At 49.7% G+C, this 18,394-nt stretch overlaps 2 protein-coding genes across 5 annotated transcripts in view; both read left to right on the top strand.

Moving 5' to 3' along the window:
* Positions 1 to 3,273: 3,273 nt before the first annotated feature.
* On the top strand, positions 3,274 to 7,278 carry Suox (sulfite oxidase). Its single transcript, XM_036170198.1, has 4 exons — positions 3,274 to 3,352; positions 4,732 to 4,810; positions 5,068 to 5,245; positions 5,423 to 7,278. Exons 2-4 carry the CDS (start codon positions 4,758 to 4,760, stop codon positions 6,833 to 6,835), a joined length of 1,644 nt encoding a protein of 547 aa, XP_036026091.1. The 5' UTR covers positions 3,274 to 3,352; positions 4,732 to 4,757; the 3' UTR covers positions 6,836 to 7,278.
* Positions 7,279 to 7,838: 560 nt separating this feature from the next.
* Positions 7,839 to 18,394, top strand: part of Ikzf4 (IKAROS family zinc finger 4) — a 36,781-nt gene continuing 26,225 nt past the window's right edge. For 2 of the 4 annotated variants that reach the window (XM_036169750.1, XM_036169746.1), the window contains exon 1: positions 7,839 to 8,106. The gene's annotated coding sequence lies outside the window, so the exon portion shown is untranslated. Of the gene's footprint in view, positions 8,107 to 17,272; positions 17,300 to 18,394 lie in introns of those variants that run through there. The other 2 variants (XM_036169748.1, XM_036169747.1) reach the window with 2 other exon arrangements.

Here is an 18,394-nt window from a genome sequence, read left to right as displayed (position 1 = left end):
CAAAGACATAGATAACTTACCAAATGTGACTTATCTTTTTGTGTACAGTGGTGTGGTCTGTGGATCTCTTGAACCATTGAGACAGAAAGAGGGTTGGCATAACTGGACTGTTGGAAGCACTATGCAAATTTTTTTTGCATTTTCCTAGGACTCATTTGTATATTAGTTTCTGAATTGGATCCATAACCTAAAGATTCAAAAGAAAAAAGAGGGCGCTGAAGAGATGGCCCAGCAGTTAAGAGCAATGGATGCTCTTCCAGGGGACCTGGATTCAGTTTCCAGAACCCACATGGCAGCTCATATGTCTGTAACTCCAGTTTGAACCAGCCCCCACCATTACCCCAGGCAATGAGGGAGAAGAGACTCAGAAGTAGTGGGGAGAAAAACAGAACACAAGATAGACTCCAGAGGGCCTGGATCCTCATCCACCAGCCCAGAACTGTATTCCAAAGGCCTATTTATAACAATGCCAAGGGGTGGAGCAAAAGACCTCCCCCTTGCTGGTTAGACCCTTACAAACACCTGGGACCCAGGCCTGTGGTCCAATCAACCTCTTACGCAGTCCTGCTGGGTACAGCCACTAGCAAGTCTAGTGGGCTCCAACAGCAAAACACCAATGCCCATTAAAAAAAGAAAAAGAAAAAATATACTGGGAAGATGCTCAGTGGTTTAAAGTACTTGCTGCTCTTGCAGAGGACCTGGGTTCAATAACCAGCGCCCACATGGTGGCTCACAACCAGCCACAACTCCAGTTCCAGGGGACCTGATATCTTCTGGCCTCCATAGGCACCAGGTACACACACAGTGCACATGCAAACTGCAGGAAAAATACGCACACAGAAGCTTAAAGACAAGCTGGGTATGGTGACACCGGCCTGTTGTAAGATTGTGAGTTTGAAGGGAGCCTAAATATTAGTTTGTCAAGACCTAATCTCCAAAAAGGAAGAAAAAAATTATTGAATTAACTTAGATCAAGAGGCTTCACCACCACAACAACAAAAACAAATTTGCCTGGATCTGTTTTGGTTTCTTGTTTGTTTTTGGGTTTTGTTTGTTTCAAGACGGTTTCTCTGTGTATATCTGGCTGTCCTGGATCTCGATCTGTAGACCAGGCTGGCCTTGAACTCAAGAGATCTGCCTGCCTCTGCCTCCCGAGTGCTGGGATTTAAAGGCGTGCACCACCACCGCCCAGCTCTGGATCTGTTTCTTATTTCTGCTTGAAGTCCTTCTGTCTGTCATGGTCTAAAAGGAACTGACACACAGAAAGCAAATGAAACATAAGAGACTGGGTATACAAGAATTTTAAGACCAGGCGGTGGCGCACACCTTTAATCCCACCATCTCTGTGAGTTCGAGGCTGGCCTGGTCTCCAAAGCCAGTTCCAGGAAAGGTACAAAGCTACACAAAGAAACCCTGTCTCAGAAAAAGAAAAAAAAAAAAAGGAATTTTAAGTTAGAATGTTCAGGGGACTGGTGTGAGGCAGCCCTTATTTTACAGGCCATTTCTCTTCATTCACCAGCTACCGGCCTTGGTCAGGTTAGCACTCTGCTTCAGTTTCTCCATCTGTGAAGAAGAGTGTGAAGTTTGAGCCGGGTGTGTGGTACACACCTGTCATCCAGCACTTGGGAGTTTGAGGCCCATCTGAGCTACAGGAGATGCTAGCTAGATAAAATAAGACTGGGTGGTGTTAGCAGATGGGGAAGAAACCATACCAAGTAGAATTTATTTGTTTGACAGGGTCTTCCGGTAGAGTTCAGGTTGGCCTCCGCCTCCGTTGTGCTGGGCACACCACTGAAACTTCAACAATCATTAGGATGTTCTACACAAAGGCTGGAAACCTTCCCATTCCAAAAACTTCAGAGTCAATATCACCTTTTCACCCTGCCTTCCCCTCTTCTTGAGTGCACTCCCTGCTCGGGGTCCTGGATTCCTCGCCAAAATTCTGTTGGCGAACTAAAGGAAAAAATGATCTTCCTGAATGTTTTGCTTTAAATCGATGCGACTGTAGCTCAACCCTCTGATCTCTAGAGGGCAGTCTAAGAATGTTTGTTCCCGAAGCGCGGGCTAAGTGTCCCATTTTCAGTCTCCAGTAACTGGTTAAGAGTAACAGCGAATTTATTCTATTAGTGTCCTTTACTTTGATATACGAGACTTTAGTTAAACTGCCATTTTTCTTGTTAAAGTGGATGTTTGTGTTTGGTTTGTTTGGTTTTTCAAGACAGGGTTTCTCTGTGTAACAACAGCCTTGGCTGTCCCGGAACTCGCTCTGTAGACGGGGCTGGCCTCGCACTCAGATCCGCTTCTTCTGCTCTGGAGAGCTGGGACTAAGGGCGTGCGCCACCACGCCCGGCTTTTTTTTTTTCCCCCTCACTACGCAAAATTTAGAAGATGGTTTTAAGGACCGGGCATTGTGGCGCACGACTTTAAGAGGCAGAAGGATCTATGAATTCTGAGCCAACCTGATCGACAAAATCAGTTCCAGGCCAGCCAGCACTACCTAGTGAGACCTTATCTCAAACAGAAGATGGATTTTCAGTGTCGTTGGTTTTGCATTCAGAATTTCACTCTGGGAGTCTTGGAGCCATTATTATTATTATTACTTAGCTGAGGATCAAACCCAGGGCCTTGCGCTTGCTAGGCAAGCACTCTACCACTGAGCTAAATCCCCAACCTGGAGCCCCCCCCCCTTTTTTTAAAGATTTATTTATTTATTGTGGATACAGAAGAAGGTGCCAGATCTCATTGCAGATGGTTGTGAGCCACCATGAGGTTGCTGGGAATTGAACTCAGGACCTCTGGAAGAGCAGTCGGTTCTCTTAACCTCCGAGCCATCTCTCCAGCCCCTGGAGCCACTATTTTAAGGCGTCGTTTCTTCCGTTATTCTTGGCCCTAAAACAGAAGCGGGGCTCGACAGTCGCAACCCTATAAACAACGGCTGAGGCCCGGGACATACCCGCAGGGCCCGGATGCCTCTGCGGGTAGCGGGGAACTAGCTTTGGTCCCCATGCTCGCGGCCACCTTCGGAGCCCCGGTCACCTTCCGCTGCCTGGTCATCACCGGTGTGTGTCCGCTGTCCCCGGGAGGGGGAGGCAGGCCTGCACCAGCCGGGAGCCCGCCACGCTCCGCCACGCTCCGCCCCGCTCGCGTCCGGCGACCCGTGACAGCTGCCAGTCCTCGTCAGGAGCCGCGGCCGAGCGAGGGGCCAATGACAGCGGCGCGGGCGAGGGGCGTGAGGACGCCTGCACAAGCCGCGCGCGTCACGCCCAGGCCCCGCCCCGCCCCGCCCCGCCCGCGGGGAGCCCTCGCCCCGCACCGGGCCGGTGAAATTGTTCCGCTGCCGACATCGAGCCGGGTAAGGGGGACTGCGATCGGGAGGGCCAAGGCGGTCAGTGAAGCCCCAAACCCTAGGAGCAGCAGAAGGACCAGTACCTCCTTATACGGTGTCTGGGCGCTCCTGGGGTCGCCGACTGCGTTTCTGTCCCGATCCTGGACAGACACACCCTCCCTTACCTAAAGTGTGCCGGGGAGTTAGGAGCTGGCGCCATAGAGTGGTATTTCGGTATTTAGCAGGCCACCCCTCCCAAGCCCGGGACCAAGCTGGTAAAACCGGGCTGCTGGAATTGAGGGTAGATGGCTGAAGAGTGCGGGACCCCGTGGCCCAGAGGTAAAGAGAGGTGGAATAGGTACCTATCCCCTTCTTCCTCTCCTCCCTGTCGGTAACAACTCACCCCTAGCATCTCAGCAACCAGCAGCCTCATACTACTCCTCTCGAGGGTCAGAGAGGCACTGGGTTGTGAGGGAGACACTGTTGCAAGACAGAGAGCAGAAAAATTAGCTTCCTCCTCCAGCCCATTCCCTGACACCCTGGCTGTTGACTTCTCTCCCGGTTCGCTGAGATCACTATAGGCTAGGGTGGAGACACTGGTTGGGGTTCAGTTCCCAGATGGGGTATTTGTTTTAGAGGGGCGGAGGGAGAGAACTGGGAAGGCCTGAGTGAATGTTATTGCTTGTTTACTCTTGGTATCAGGTCCTCTGGGTAGAGATGAGGATACATTTTCAGGGAGGCCTACTGTGTTGCCCCGGGAGCCGGTTAATGGCGAGGCCTGGTTGTATATACCCAAGGCAGTTTGCTTCTAGAATTTGAACTCCTCTACCCCATTAGGTTGCCACTACCCTCAAGACAGGGTTTCCCTGTGTAGCTTTGCACCTTTCCTGGAACTCACTCTCTAGCCCAGGTTGGCCTCGAACTCACAGAGATCCGCCTGGCTCTGCCTCCCGAGTGCTGGGATTACAGGCGTGCGCCACCACTGCCCGGCCTTGTCTCTGTTTTTAATCAGTCTCACTTTAGAGATAATTACTACAAACTGGGGGCTGGGAGGATAGCTCAGTGGTAGAGCACTACTAGTGTAACATTCTCAAGGCCTTGGGTTCAATACCCAGTGTCTTTTTTTTTTTTTTTTTTAATTGGCAAACCTGCATCTGTCCTTTCATTCCTTGGCCTGGGGCATTGTTCTCTCTGGAAGCCTCTGTACCTCCTCATCCCCACTCCACCCCCCCCCCCCTCCCACCCCCACCCCCACCCCCGTTCCCTTCTGCCTCTTCAGCACAGCCTACCACTGAAGTGCTCCAAGTTTACTCCAAGAACCCATTTGGACCCCGAATTCTCGGGTCTCTCAAATGTCCCCTCTCGGGGGTTTTCTCGTTTTGAAACCTGGAATCTTCTTCCCGTAGGTCTGCGGTCGGGAGGGAGAGCAATAATGCTGTTGCGGCTGTACAGAGCTGTGGTGGTAGGACTCCCACAGGCCCTCAGGTAGGTTATCCCGTCCCGTTACTTATTTCCTAGACCAGCTCATAATTACCTTATCTGGCAGATCTTTATCTTATCGGGAAGATAGGACAGTACAGAAATGGCCCTGGAGGAAGGAGAAAGCTGTATTTCCCTGGTCCTACCCATCCGGAAGAAACTAAACTCCAACTGAAAGCTGGTGACTAATGAGGGAGAGGCAGCCACAGACCTTCGATGGTGCTTTCGCAGGACTTGTGCTACTAAAGATCCCTTTCTTCCAGAGTCAAGACAACCCCCTCGAGGCTCTGCATCCCAGCATGCTCCGCACATGATTCATTTAAACCCCAGCACCGCAGCCTCACCTTTGCTGATGATAACTCGAGAACCCAGAGATGGAAAGTCATGGGGACCCTGCTAGGCCTTGGTGCAGTGCTGGCCTATCACGACCGTCGTTGCAAGGTAGGCAGGAAAGCGCAGAGGGATCTGACCTGGGCTTCCCCATGGCGCTCTGTCTTCATGCACTACAGACATACTGTTCCTGTAATTTCCCAGTCTAAGACTATGGGTGGATGGGTCAGAATGACCTAGAGTGATTTAATATGTGGTTCCTTTTGCTTTTCCCTCCCTTACCTGTAGGCTGCTCAGGAATCACCACGGATGTACACTAAAGAGGAAGTGAGGTCCCACAACAGCCCCGAAACTGGAGTCTGGGTCACTCTAGGCTCTGAGGTCTTTGATGTCACAAAATTTGTGGAACTACATCCAGGAGGACCATCAAAACTGATACTAGCAGCTGGGGGTCCCCTAGAGCCCTTCTGGTCCCTCTATGCTTTTCACAACCAACCCCACGTACGTGAGTTACTGGCTGAGTATAAGATTGGGGACCTGAACCCTGAAGAGAACATGTCACCGCCCACCTTGGAGGCCTCTGATCCTTATGCTAATGACCCTGCCCGTCACCCAGCCCTGAGGATTAATAGCCAGCGCCCCTTCAATGCAGAGCCTCCTCCTGAACTGCTAACAGAGAACTACATCACACCAAACCCTATTTTTTTCACCCGGAACCATCTGCCTGTACCTAACGTGGACCCAGACACCTACCGCTTGCACATAGTAGGGGCGCCTGGAGGTCAGTCGCTGTCCCTGTCCTTGGCTGATTTGTATAAGTTTCCTAAACATGAAATCACCGTCACTCTGCAGTGTGCTGGCAACCGGCGCTCTGAGATGAGCAAGGTTAAGGAAGTGAAAGGTCTGGAGTGGCGGACGGGAGCTATCAGCACGGCTCGCTGGGCTGGGGCGCGACTCTGTGATGTGTTAGCCCAGGCTGGTCACCGAGTCCGGGAAACGGAGGCCCATGTCTGCTTTGAGGGACTTGACTCGGACCCCACGGGGACTGCCTATGGAGCATCTATCCCTCTGGCTCGGGCCATGGACCCTGAAGCTGAGGTCCTCCTGGCGTATGAAATGAATGGTGAGCCCCTGCCTCGTGACCACGGTTTCCCCGTACGGGTGGTGGTTCCTGGTGTGGTGGGTGCCCGCAACGTCAAGTGGCTGGGCAGAGTGAGTGTGGAGGCCGAGGAAAGTCACAGCCACTGGCAGAGGCGGGATTACAAAGGCTTCTCTCCGTCGGTGGACTGGGACACGGTAGACTTTGATCTGGCCCCATCCATTCAGGAACTACCCATCCAGTCGGCTATCACACAGCCTCGAGATGGGGCGACTGTAGAGTCGGGAGAGGTGACGATCAGGGGCTACGCATGGAGCGGCGGTGGTCGGGCCGTGATTCGGGTGGATGTGTCCGTCGATGGTGGACTCACCTGGCAGGAAGCTGCGCTAGAGGGAGAGGAACAAAGCCCCAGGAAGGCCTGGGCTTGGCGGATATGGCAGTTGAAAGCTCGGGTGCCAGCAGAGCAAAAGGAATTGAGCATCATCTGTAAAGCTGTGGATGACAGTTACAACGTGCAGCCAGACACCGTGGCCCCCATCTGGAACCTGCGAGGCGTCCTCAGCAATGCCTGGCACCGTGTCCATGTTCGCGTGGTTCCATAAAGCGTGGAACAGAGCCGTCTGTACCCAAAGAACCGCCTAAACTTCCCAACCCATCCTTAACCCATGTTGCCATGGAAACACCTTTCCTTCCTCTTCTTGGGTCATGACCCTGCATTCACTGTGTCTTCTTAAACTGTACCCAGGCGCACAGGTTGCACATTTCCACACAGGACCATGGACTCTCCTGGCCTCTGACTCTGCCAGGAGAGAGCCGTTCAGAGTCTGTCGATGAGAAAGCAGTTCTGAAGACCTTGCTTTCTCCTCCTACCACACCTCCACTTCTAATACCTCCCCCCCCACCCAGGCCTTATGTTTGCATCGTTTAGATGCCTCAGCAGAATGTGTAGGAACCATACATTACTGTTTTCTGCTGCCTATGGGATGCAGGGGGGTTCCCTCTTAGAGCTCTACTTTTAAATATATATATACCAATAAAGTGTCTGTCTAAGGTTATGCCTGGGGCCTCGTGGGCCTGGCCCGTGAACATGTTGCAGGAGGCAGGCATAAAGCTAACCCACAGCTGGCGGGACGGAGGTGCAGTCCCGGGGAAATTAAGGAGTGGGTCTCCCTCCTCCGCGGGTCTGCTACCATGTGCAGCACACCGCCTACCTGGTTGACCTGGAGATGCCTGCGGAGAGAGAAGTGATTGTTTTTAAATCGTCCCCTCCGACGGTTTCCCAATCCCTGCTCTCTCGGCAGAATTGACAAATAATGCCAGGAGGGTGGAAATCAATGTTATCTTGGGGAGGGCATGGGGCAAACCCCGGCACCAGGAGCAAGTCAAGCCGGGGCCCGTGGGGCTCCCGTGTGCACCCAGTTTGCAAAGGAGATGCCGACGAAGCAACAGATTTGGCGTAACCCCTGCACGACAGGGCCTGTTGGACTTACATCTTTCGGCGCTCGGCTATTCTCCCCTAGCTCCTCTCCCTTTTTTTTTTTTTTTTTCCTCCCTCAGCAGTCTCCCCGGCTTGGGGGCGCTCGGTGTTTGGCCCAGTCGCCTGTCGCCTGGTAGTGGGACCGGAAGTTATTCCGGAGGGGGGGAGGGATGGCCGTGATGGGGGGGGCGCGGCGGGGGGGCCGGCCCCTCCCCAGGTGAAGCCCCTGCTGGAGATGGAGCCGCCGCCGCCGCGGAGCGCCGGGCCCCCGGCCTGGCTGCCGCCGCCACCTCAGTGACCCCATCCCGCCCCGCGCGGGGCCAGCGTGGGGGACCCCACCCCTCGGCCCACCCGACACGGCCCCCGACGGCCCGCGCGCGCGCGGAGACGCCTCAGGTGAGTGAGGGGCGGGGCCCGCGCGGCGAGGGCGGGGCTTGGCCTTCGGGGGCGGGGCTTGAGCTTCCCGGGCTCAGAGGTGGGGAGCCGCAGTCTGGGGGAGGGCAGGGCAGGGCAGGGCAGGGCTGGTTCTGCAGAGCCTTGGCCAGAGACCTCAGGGTTGGCGACTGGTTAGAGGGGGTGGGTAGGTCAAGAGAGGGCTGGGGACAGGCACTGACATGGGGGAGGAGCGGCCGGGACGGAACCGAGGGACAGAGCGACCAAACAAAGCGAGCCAGTGCCAGGAAGAGCCAGGTGCCCGGGGCTTCGTTGAGAAGGTTGAGGGGAGAGACCCCGGCCTACCCAGGACTAACTCCCGGGAGGCGGGCAAGGACGGGGAGAAGTGTGGGGAGCCTGAGAAGCAAGGCTGGGAAGGAAAGATCCACTGCTCCAGAGGAAGCCCCAGAGGAAGCCCCATGGTAAACCTCTGGACGGCAGCTGCATGAACTTGGGTAGCAAAGTGCCTCTTTCTGAATATTAAAACCATCCTCCTCTGTGTGCCTCCTCATACAGACCCCTCTCGGGTTGTTGTTTTTATTACCCTTTATCAGACAGAGTTGCATTGCTTGGTTTAGTGGTTTGTGAGGTTGGTTGGTGAATGTGTGTGTGTGTGTGTGTGTGTGTGTGTGTGTGTGTGTGTGTGGTGGTGCGTGTACACGGCACAGCGGCATGCCAGGATCAAGACAACTTTGAAGACAATTCTCTCTTTCCACATTTACGTGGGTTCCGGGGATTGAACTGATGTCTCCAGGTTTTCAAAGCAAGTGAACCATGACTGGGTTTTTTGAGACAGGGTCTCATGCAAGCCAAGCTGGGCCTGAACTAGGAAGCTCATGATAACCTTTAACCCCTGAACTTGTTATTCTCCTGCCTTGGCCTTCTGAATACTAGAACTGTTGAGACTGACTGAGCTTTCCTTCAGTTTCTCTGGGGCTTTTGTTTATTTGGTTGGTTGATTGGGGTTTTGATTGGGGTTTTGGTTGGTTTATTTGAGGTAGGGACTTCTTACTAGGTAGCCCTCACCAGCCTGAAACTCACTCTGTAGACAAAGCAGGCAGGCCTTCAACTCACAGAGATCCAGTCACCTGCCTCTGCCTCCTGATTGCAAGGATTAACCGTGTGCCACCATATCCTCAGCTGTTGGTTTTTAGGCCAGAATCTCATGTTTCCTAGGCTGACTTCAAATTTGCTATAGCTGAGGATGACTTTGAACTTCTGAGCCTATGCCTCCATCTCCCAAGTGTTGGGATTACAGGCCTTCAGTATATAAATCTTGCTATGTGTCTTATTTAAATCACGACTAGCCCTTTCTTGGAATAAGTGGAATGTTCAATGGGATGTGGACTTTTTGATATGAGCTATTTCAGAAATAAGGTACCTCATTTGCTCATCCAAGGTTGAAAATCTACCAACTGCTACCAGGAAGATTTGGTGTGTCACCAACTAATATGTGTAAGGCTTTGCCCACTTCTTTTTCCACATTCCTTTTTCTCATAAAGAAACTGTCAACTATTGTGACTCTTACTTAGTGGCGGTAGGAACTGCGACATCACTCCACACTGTTGCCCACAGCAACCTGAACAGTTCTTTAATCTCTGGGGGATTTAAACTCAGGTAAAATTTTTTTTTGTTTTGTTTTGTTTTGAGCTGAGGATCGAACCCAGGGCCTTTCGATTGCTAGGCAAGCACTCTACCACTGAGCTAAATCCCCAACCCTTGTTTTGTTTTGTTTTTGTTTTTTGTTTTTTGTTTCAAGACAATTTCCAAATGAGCCAGTATGAAAAGAATTGGTGACTGGCAAGATGATGACTTGGTGAGTGAAAGGTACCTATCATCAAGCTTTTTGTTTGGTTGGTTTTTGTTTTGTTTTGTTTTGAAGACAGGGTTCATCTGTATACCCCGGCTGTCCTGGAACTCACTTTGTAGCCCAGGCTGGCCTGGAACTCAGACATCCCCCTGCCTCTGCCTCCCAAGTGCTGGGATTAAAAGCATGTGTCACCACCGCCCACTCCTATCACCTAGTTTGAGTTTAATCCCCAGGACTCACAGGAAGGTAGAATCATCCCTGAAAGTTGCCCTTTAATCTCCCAATACATGCCATGACACACACACACACAGAAAGTTTGCCTTGCAAGCCTGAGGACCTGAGTTTGAATCTCCAGCATCCATGTAAAAGCCAAAAGCTACAACACACATCTGAAATCTCATTGTGTGTGGTGGGGAGAGGCATAAACCAGAAACAGGTGAATTTATGGATTCATTAGCCAGCCAGCCTAACCCGTTGTCTCAAAAAATAGGGTGGAAGCTGGAGAGATGGCTCAGTAGTTAAGAGCTGTTCTTCTAGAGACATAGATTCAATTCTTAGCACCCGCATGGTGGCTTATAACAGGCTGTAACTCCAGTTCCAGGGGATCTGACGCTCTCTACAGGCCATTGCAGGAGGCATGCACTTGGTACACAGACATCAGTGCAGGCAAAGCACCCTGTCTTAGTCAATGTTCCATTGCTGTGAAGAGACGCCATGACCAAAGCAACTGGTGTAGGAAAAAAGCATTTAATTGGAGCCTTGATTTCAGAGGTTTAGTCTATTACCATCATGATGGGGAACATGGCAGACACATGCAGGCAGACACTGGAGTAGTAGCTGAGAACTACATCCATATCCATAGAAAGAAAGCCACTCTGGGTTTGGCAGGGGCTTTTGAAATCTCAAGGCCCACCCCCAGTGACACACTTCCTCTAACAAGTCCACAGCTTCTAATCCTTTCAAATAGTGCCACTCCCCAGTGACTAAGCATTCAAATATATCAGCCTTTGGGGGCCATTCTTTTTCAAACCAGCACACACCCATACACATTAAAAAAATAGTATTAAAAATTTGAAAAACAAAACATGGAGTCCAGCATCGTAGCACTTTGGGAAACAGAGGCTGGCTGTCTCTGTGAGTTCAAAGCCAGCCAGGGCTATATAGTGAGACCTTTTATCAAAAATAAAATAGCTGAAGAGATTTTTGCCTGCATGTATGTGAAGCATGTCCATGCCTGGTACCCTCAGGGGTTAAAAGAGGGTCTAAGATTCCTTTGAACTGAAATGTATAGTTATGAGCCATTATGCACGTGCTGGGAATCGAACCTGGATCCTCTTCAAGAACAATAAGTGTTCTTCCCTTCTGAGCCATCTTTCCAGTCATGTCCCCCACACCCACTTTTGATGAGTGAGCAGCTAGATGATAGTGTCTCAAAAATTAGTAAAATAAAAAGGACTGGAGAGTTTCCTCAGTGGTTAGCTACAGAGCACCCGGGTTTGATACCACATGGTATTCCAGTAACAGGGGATCCAATAGGTACACAAGATACACACACATGCGTGCAGGTAAAGCTTCATATGCATAAAATAAATAAATCTTAAAAAAAAAAATCTGGGTGTGGTGGTGCATGCCTTTGATCCCAGCATTTAGAAGGCAAGGACCGCCCGCCGAATCTCTGAATTTGGGCCAGCCTGTCTCCAGAGTGAGTTCCAGGGCAGCCAGGACTACACAGAGAAACCCTGTCTCGGCAAACCAAAATAAAAAAATAATAAAATAGTGATCAAGGGAGACAACCAAGGTGAACTTTTTGGCTCCACGTTCTCTTCTACATTGTGTGCCTGCACACACATGTGCACATACACCCACAAAAAGAAGAGTTTTAATTATTTAAAATTTTTTTATTTAGATTTTCTGTTTTATGTGTACAAGTATTTTGTCTGCATGAATGTTTGTGTACCACATGCATGCCTGTTGCCTGTGGGGATCAAAAGAGGGCATCAGATCCCCTGGAACTGGAGTGATGAATGGTTGGGAATCGAACCCTGGTCCTCTGTAAGATTAACAAAGTGCTCTCCACCAGGTGTGCTCACTAGCCCCGCCCCCTCGGGTAAGTGAACTAGACAATCGGGTACTCTGGATGGGGTCCTAGTCTGATCAGTTAAGACAAGAGCCACTAGAGGCTTAGGACATGTCTCATTGTAAAGGTGGTTTCTGGCCAGAGTTTTAGAAAATTGTAATTTTATAACCGGAAAAGGAGAAACCACCTTAAGAAAATGTTAATTGTGCTGAAATTTGTGATACTTGGCTGGCAAGAGTCTTCAAACAGACTCTGGGGTAAGGGTTCCTTTCCTTCTTCACATCTCCGTAATCTTTCCTGTCTTTCTATCCTGCCTCTTTGCTGGCCCTCGTATATCCAATAAGTTCTGTATCTGTCTTCCCTCATCCCTCAAAGCCTCAGTGATAGGCTTAGTACCTGTCAGCTCTGGGGCTTTCATCCTCATGGCCAAACAGATGGCCGATGAGGCCTGGTTGTCTCCCTTTACTGACATTACTCACTTTGCCTGAGACATGTTTATTTCCTAAGGAAGCATGAAAAACAGGTTTCTGACTGCTGGAAATATTTCCATTTACGTTAACTCAAATTCTGGGAACAGGGCTAGTTGAAAGGTCAAAGGAGCTGGATGGTGGTGGCGCACGCCTTTGATCCCAGCATTGAGAGGCAGAGGCAGGCGGATCTCTGGGAGTTCAAGGCCAGCCTGGGCTATAGAGCGAGATCCAGAACAGCCAGGGCTACACAGAGAAACCCTGTCTCAACCCTCCCCCCATTCCTCACCCCCACCCCACCCCCAAAAAAGGATCAAATGAGACAAAGTTTAAAAATAGTATCTTAGCTGGGGCGGTGGTGGCACACTTTATCCCAGCAGTCGGGAAGCAGAGCCAGGTGGATCTCTGTGAGTTCGAGGCCAGCCTGGTCTACAGAGTGAGATCCAGGACAGGCACCAAAGCTACAGAGAGAAACCCTGTCACGGAAAAAAAAAACAAACAAACAAAAAAGAGGAATAGTAAGAGGGATGAACCCCTCAGACAAAATTAGCCTTAGAAGACACTGACTTTACCCTTGGTAAGCAGGAGGTTTCTCTGGAGCTCCTGAGTGGACCTTAGGGTGATCAGAACTGCCTGTGTGGGAGCACTGAGCACAGGGAGTTCCTGGGCAGCTTCTGGGCAACTCCCTTGACCTCAGGAGGTTGAGAGTAATGCGTATTCCAAGACATGACTTTTTTTTTTCCCAAGCTAGTCGCTTTTGAAGCCAAAGATGATCTCTTTCAGGTATTTGAAAGCATGCAGACGTCTTGATTGGGGCAGGGCGGCAAAAAATTTGGGGACATGGAAAAGATTGTCCTTGGTGACAATGCTGGGCAGGAGTCCCTGATACTCGCTGGCCCAAAGAACTCACTGTTGTTGTTTATGAAACTGAATTTCCCTTGTTATTTCCTCTTAGTTTGAAATCTGTGGCTTCTACTTGGTTTTCAGCATGGGAGAAACTTATCCCATGTTTTTCTGCCCCCCCCACCACCACGTCCAACTCACATTCCACAAAAGAATCCTTTTCTCTCACATTGACACACACTTTATCCCCCGCCTTACATACAATGAGTGCTAAGGATGTTAAAGAAGGATACATTAGTGCTGGAGGTTTAGCTCTGTGGTAGAGCGCTTGCCTAGCAAGTGCAAGGCCCTGGGTTCGATCCTCAGCTCAAAAACAAAAACAAAAACAAAAACAAAAGAAAGATATGTTATTGTTGGTCAGGTGCTTCTAGCCTCATTTTTCTTGTGGGAGCAACAAGGACAGTGGGCCCCGGTGGGTGCAGACAATGCGGCGGTAGAGGTGGGGTGGGGGTGGGGGGACTCCCTTCCTTTATTGGTCTCCTGATTCTGGTTTCTGGAGAAGGCTTTGTTGATTTGCCCCTTCTCCTCAGAAGCATCATAGACTTTGTCCTGGTAACAGAGAGATAGGGTCAAAGTCTGCCAAACAAAAACACCTAAGAACCTGTGAGGTTGCTGTGAAGCGGCCCCTAGGTGAGGTGGACCTTGCAGCACACAGCCTTATGCTGGACTAGCGCATTTTTACCATAAAAAGATCCAGTGAGCACCAGTTTGGTATTGTTCTCCAGCCGTAATTTCTGAAAAGACACAGGACTAAGAGGATTATTCTTTATAAATCTTGTGTTTCCAGTTCAAGGATTTAAGTCTCTGTTCACAGACCTAAAAACTGTTCGTGGGTTAAGTATGAGACTGAAGTTCCAATCCCAGGCACCCACATAGACACCAGGAGTGGTGGCTCACTTGTAGTCCCAGCACATGACAGAGGGAGGGGGTCCAGGGCAAGCTGGCTCACTACATTAGCTAAGTGAGGGAGTTCTGGGTTTGACTTAGAGACCCTGGTGAAGAGAGAAAGATGCCCAACATCAATCTCTGGGCTCCACGTGCACACACACATGTGCACCCACAAGAATATGAACAGGCATACATTCGCTCACAGTAAGAAACAGAAAACAGGGTTCTCCAAGCTCTCCAGCTAGGGCAAGATTAAACCCCATGGCAGAAACTTCTGCTCATATCCCCAGTTTATTTCTGCTACTTTTTGTTAACCAAGTAAGTGGCTTTTGGCTTGGGTTTCATCTCCAAAAGATTAGAGAACAACTTTCAACTCCATTCCAGCTCTAAGCTTTAGGAGCCTCTGTCCTAGGCCTGGTTCAGGAAGTAAAGAAGCTCACCAAAGTAGCTTACCACAAGCAACAATGTTTGTTACCCAAGGAGCATGGAAATATCTTTTTGGCCCAAGAAACAGTGAACTCTCTGGATCAGCATGTGTCAGGGAACTTCTGGCCAGACTCGCCACCAAAGACAGTGTTTTTCCACCTTCTCAGAGTTTACCACCCTGCTCCAATCAAGACTTCTATGTAATTCCAGGCACCTATTTGGGGGATCTTTGACTTCAAAATTGACTATTTTGAAGCTCAAATTTAAAAATGCCAGTGTGGTGGCACACAACTATAATCCATCCAAATATGCAGGGCGCTAAGGCAGGAGAATCACCGTGATTTTCAGGCTGTATAGCCCAGACTGTGTTGAACTCTGTATCCAGATTCTGTTGGGCAGGTGATATGGCTCAGGAGGTAAAGGCTGTCACATCTGTCAGACCTGATGGCTGGAGTTCCACCCCCTCCACACATGCTCATACGCATCCATAAAAATGTAGTTTAGGGGCTACAGAGTTGGCTCTGCGGTTAGCAGCACAGGCTGCTCCTCCAAAGGACCTGGTTTTAATTCCCAGACCTGACATAGTGGCTCATCTCCTGTAACTCCAGTTCCAGAGGACCTGACATCCTTTTCTGCCCTCCTCGGGCACCAGGCACACGCGTGGTGCTCAGACATACACGCAGGTGAAACACCTGTACACATAAAATAATAATTGAAAAATCTTACTGTAATAAAAAAAAAAAAAGGATTCTGTTGGGGTGACCTGCCAGATGATTGAGCAAGAAGTGTTTGCTGCTAAGCCTGACACCCTGGTAGAAGGAGAAAATGGACTCTTATGTTGTAGCACAGATGCCCACGCACAGACACACAAAACAAAACAAAACCAAAAATTTTTATAAAATAAGGATGAATAGATTTAAAGATCTTTTTAAAGATGGCTCTGCTGTTCAGAGCTCTTTTGGCTCATCTGGACCCAGGTCCCAGTATCCATGTCTAGGAGCTGACAGGCACTGTCACTGCCCCTTGCATGGGGATAGAATGCCTCTGGTCTTAGGCACTAACACTCACATACACGTAAGTAGACACAGAAACGTACGCGTACTTTCTTCCCTGAATTTTATGTATTGAGGTGCGGTATGTGCACATGAGTGCAGGTGTCTGTGGAGGCCGGAAGAGAGTGTCAGAGTTCCTGGAGCTGAAATTACAGGTGGTTGTGATCTGATATGGGTGCTAGGAACTCAGGTCTCTGCTTAGCTATCTCTCCAGCCCCTCATCCATATCATTTAAAATATAAACTCTTCTTTCTTAAAATTTATTTTATGTGTATGGGTGTTTTGCCTGCCTGTGTCTGTGTAGTAGGTCCATGCAGTACCTGAAGAAGCCAGAAAAGGGCTCCAGATCCCCTGGAACTGGAGTCACAGACAAGTGTGAGCTGACCCCTGGGTGCTGGGAATCAAACCAGGGTCCTGTGGAAGAACAGTCAGTGCTCTTAACCACTGAGGCAGCTCTCCAGCCCCTAAAGTAATAAAATATTCTTAAGAGACTTACTTGGGGCTGGAGTAAGAGTTCAGTTGGTAAAATGCTGAGGACCTGAGCTCAAATCCCTAGAATCCATGTTGAAAAAAAATAGATTAGGATAAATAGATAGATGATAGATAGATAGACAGACAGACAGACAGACAGATAGTAGATAGATAGATAGATAGATAGATAGATAGATAGATAGATAGATAGATGATAGATAGTAGATAGATAGACAGATGGACGGACAGATAGATAGATAGATAGTAGATAGATAGATAGATAGATAGATAGATAGAAGATAGACGGACGGACAGACAGACAGACAGATAGATAGCCAGGGGTGGTGGCTCAGTACTAATCCCAGCACAAGAGGATCCCCGAGGCTCATTGGCCAGCTACTTGCCCAGTTCCAGACCAATGAGAGGCCCTGTCTCAAAAGTCAGGGTGCAGCTGGTGGGATGGATCAACAGGTGAAGACGTGTGCTGTCAAGTCAACCTCAGTTCGACTCCAGGGCCCCCCACCCCACATGGTAGAGGGAAAGGGCCCAGTTCCTCAAGTTGTCCTCTGACCTCTACCCGTGCCCTTACACACACACACACACACACACACACACACACACACACACTTACACACATACACAAATGAATAGGAATAACAGCCAAAGTTGTCCTCTGGCCTCTATATAGATATGTGCATGTGGGCGTGCTCCGTCCCTCTGCTTTCTCTGCACCTCCAAGCATACCGCCAAACAGCAGCAACCCTAAAGGGTCTTTCCATAAACACAGGGCTTGGGTCCTCAGGTGCATATCCACAAGTCTCAGAAAGTGTCATCCCTTCTGCCCTATACCCTATGATTCAGAGTAATTAGTTTGGCCTTTTTCCTTAGTTTCTTAAATCCTGAAATGAGATATGGATTGGTGGGGGGGTTACAGTGGGGAGATTCCGGTCCTTCCAGTAAACCTGGCTCTCTCTCTCTCCTGCAGTCTTCATGGGGAGGACAGGGAAGCAGAAAGAACAAGAGAAAAGACACAGCCATCTGAGATCTAAAAGGAGACAATGAGGTGACAGGTCCCCCTGCCCTGGTGCGGTGTTTCCACCCTTCTTATTTTAAAGACTGGCCATTCCTGGCATGCCCTGGGAATCTGTCCCCTCTGTCCCGCTCCTAAAGCACCTGGATCCCGAAACTGAACTTCTTTACCTGGTTTATATATAAACATAGAGTAAGAGCCTGTTGGAGCTGGCATTGTGCAGCCTGAGTCTGTTTCCTGGAAAGGGGTGTGCAGCCAGTGACAGACAATACATTTGTCTACATTAATCTCTAGTCCTGTTCCCTCTGTAAAGCCCTCGTAGGAAGCAACCCCAGCTTCTAGCATATCTTTCCTGTTTGGGGAGGCACACACTGGAGAGGATGATACTGTGAGTCTGGTCTACTCATGGCTCCTGAATTATTCACACTCAAGACTCTGGAAACTGTGTTTGAACTTGTTGAGAACCACTGGACTCCATCTCGGGTCCTAAGGGGAACTATAGATGTCCCCACTTCTCCCTGCTGCCATTTGGAGGAAATAACCAAAAGTGTAGCCTGAAGCCGTGCCACTTGGCTGCCTTCGTGCCCTCCCAGCACCGTCCCCCAGTAGACCACAGCAGTGTGTTTTATATCCCCACATTCTGACATGTCATTCCTTTAAACTAGATTCTCTGGCAGATTTGAACAGTTTGGCTTACTGAAGATAACCGTATTATTTCAGCCTATTAAAGCTAGTACATAGTGCCTCATGCCTGTAAAATCCCAGCATTTAGAAATCAGTTTGGGGCTGGAGAGGTGGCTCGGTGGTTAGGGGCACTGGCTGCTCCTCCAGAGGTCCTGAGTTCAGTTCCCAGCAACCACAGGGTGGCTCCTAACCATCTATAATGGAATCTGATGCCCTCTTCTGTCATGCAGGCATACGTGCAAATAGAGCACTCATATGCATAAATACATAAACCTTTAAAAAAGAAGTTTGAGGCCAGCCGAGGCTGCATAGTGAATTCTGGAGCAGCCTTGTCTATAGAGTGAGACCTCTATGAATAAATAAATAAATAAACAAATAAATAAATAGGACATGGTGACGCAAGGCTGTCATATCAGCATTTGTGAAGTGAGGAGGATCAGGATC

The sequence above is a fragment of the Onychomys torridus genome, chromosome 20 (genome assembly GCF_903995425.1).
Source record: "Onychomys torridus chromosome 20, mOncTor1.1, whole genome shotgun sequence".
Taxonomy (NCBI): Eukaryota; Metazoa; Chordata; class Mammalia; order Rodentia; family Cricetidae; genus Onychomys; species Onychomys torridus.
Note: the sequence above shows the minus strand (reverse complement) of the source record. Positions and strands in the feature narration are given on the sequence as shown.

What these genes read in the sequence shown, in the direction of transcription:
- Suox (XM_036170198.1), top strand. Translation starts at nt 4,758, where the DNA reads ATGCTGTTGCGGCTGTACAGAGCTGTGGTGGTAGGACTCCCACAGGCC. An exon ending in GGACTCCCACAGGCCCTCAG is followed by an intron (nt 4,811 to 5,067) that starts GTAGGTTATCCC and finishes CCTTTCTTCCAG; the next exon opens with AGTCAAGACAACCCCCTCGA. An exon ending in ATCACGACCGTCGTTGCAAG is followed by an intron (nt 5,246 to 5,422) that starts GTAGGCAGGAAA and finishes CCTTACCTGTAG; the next exon opens with GCTGCTCAGGAATCACCACG.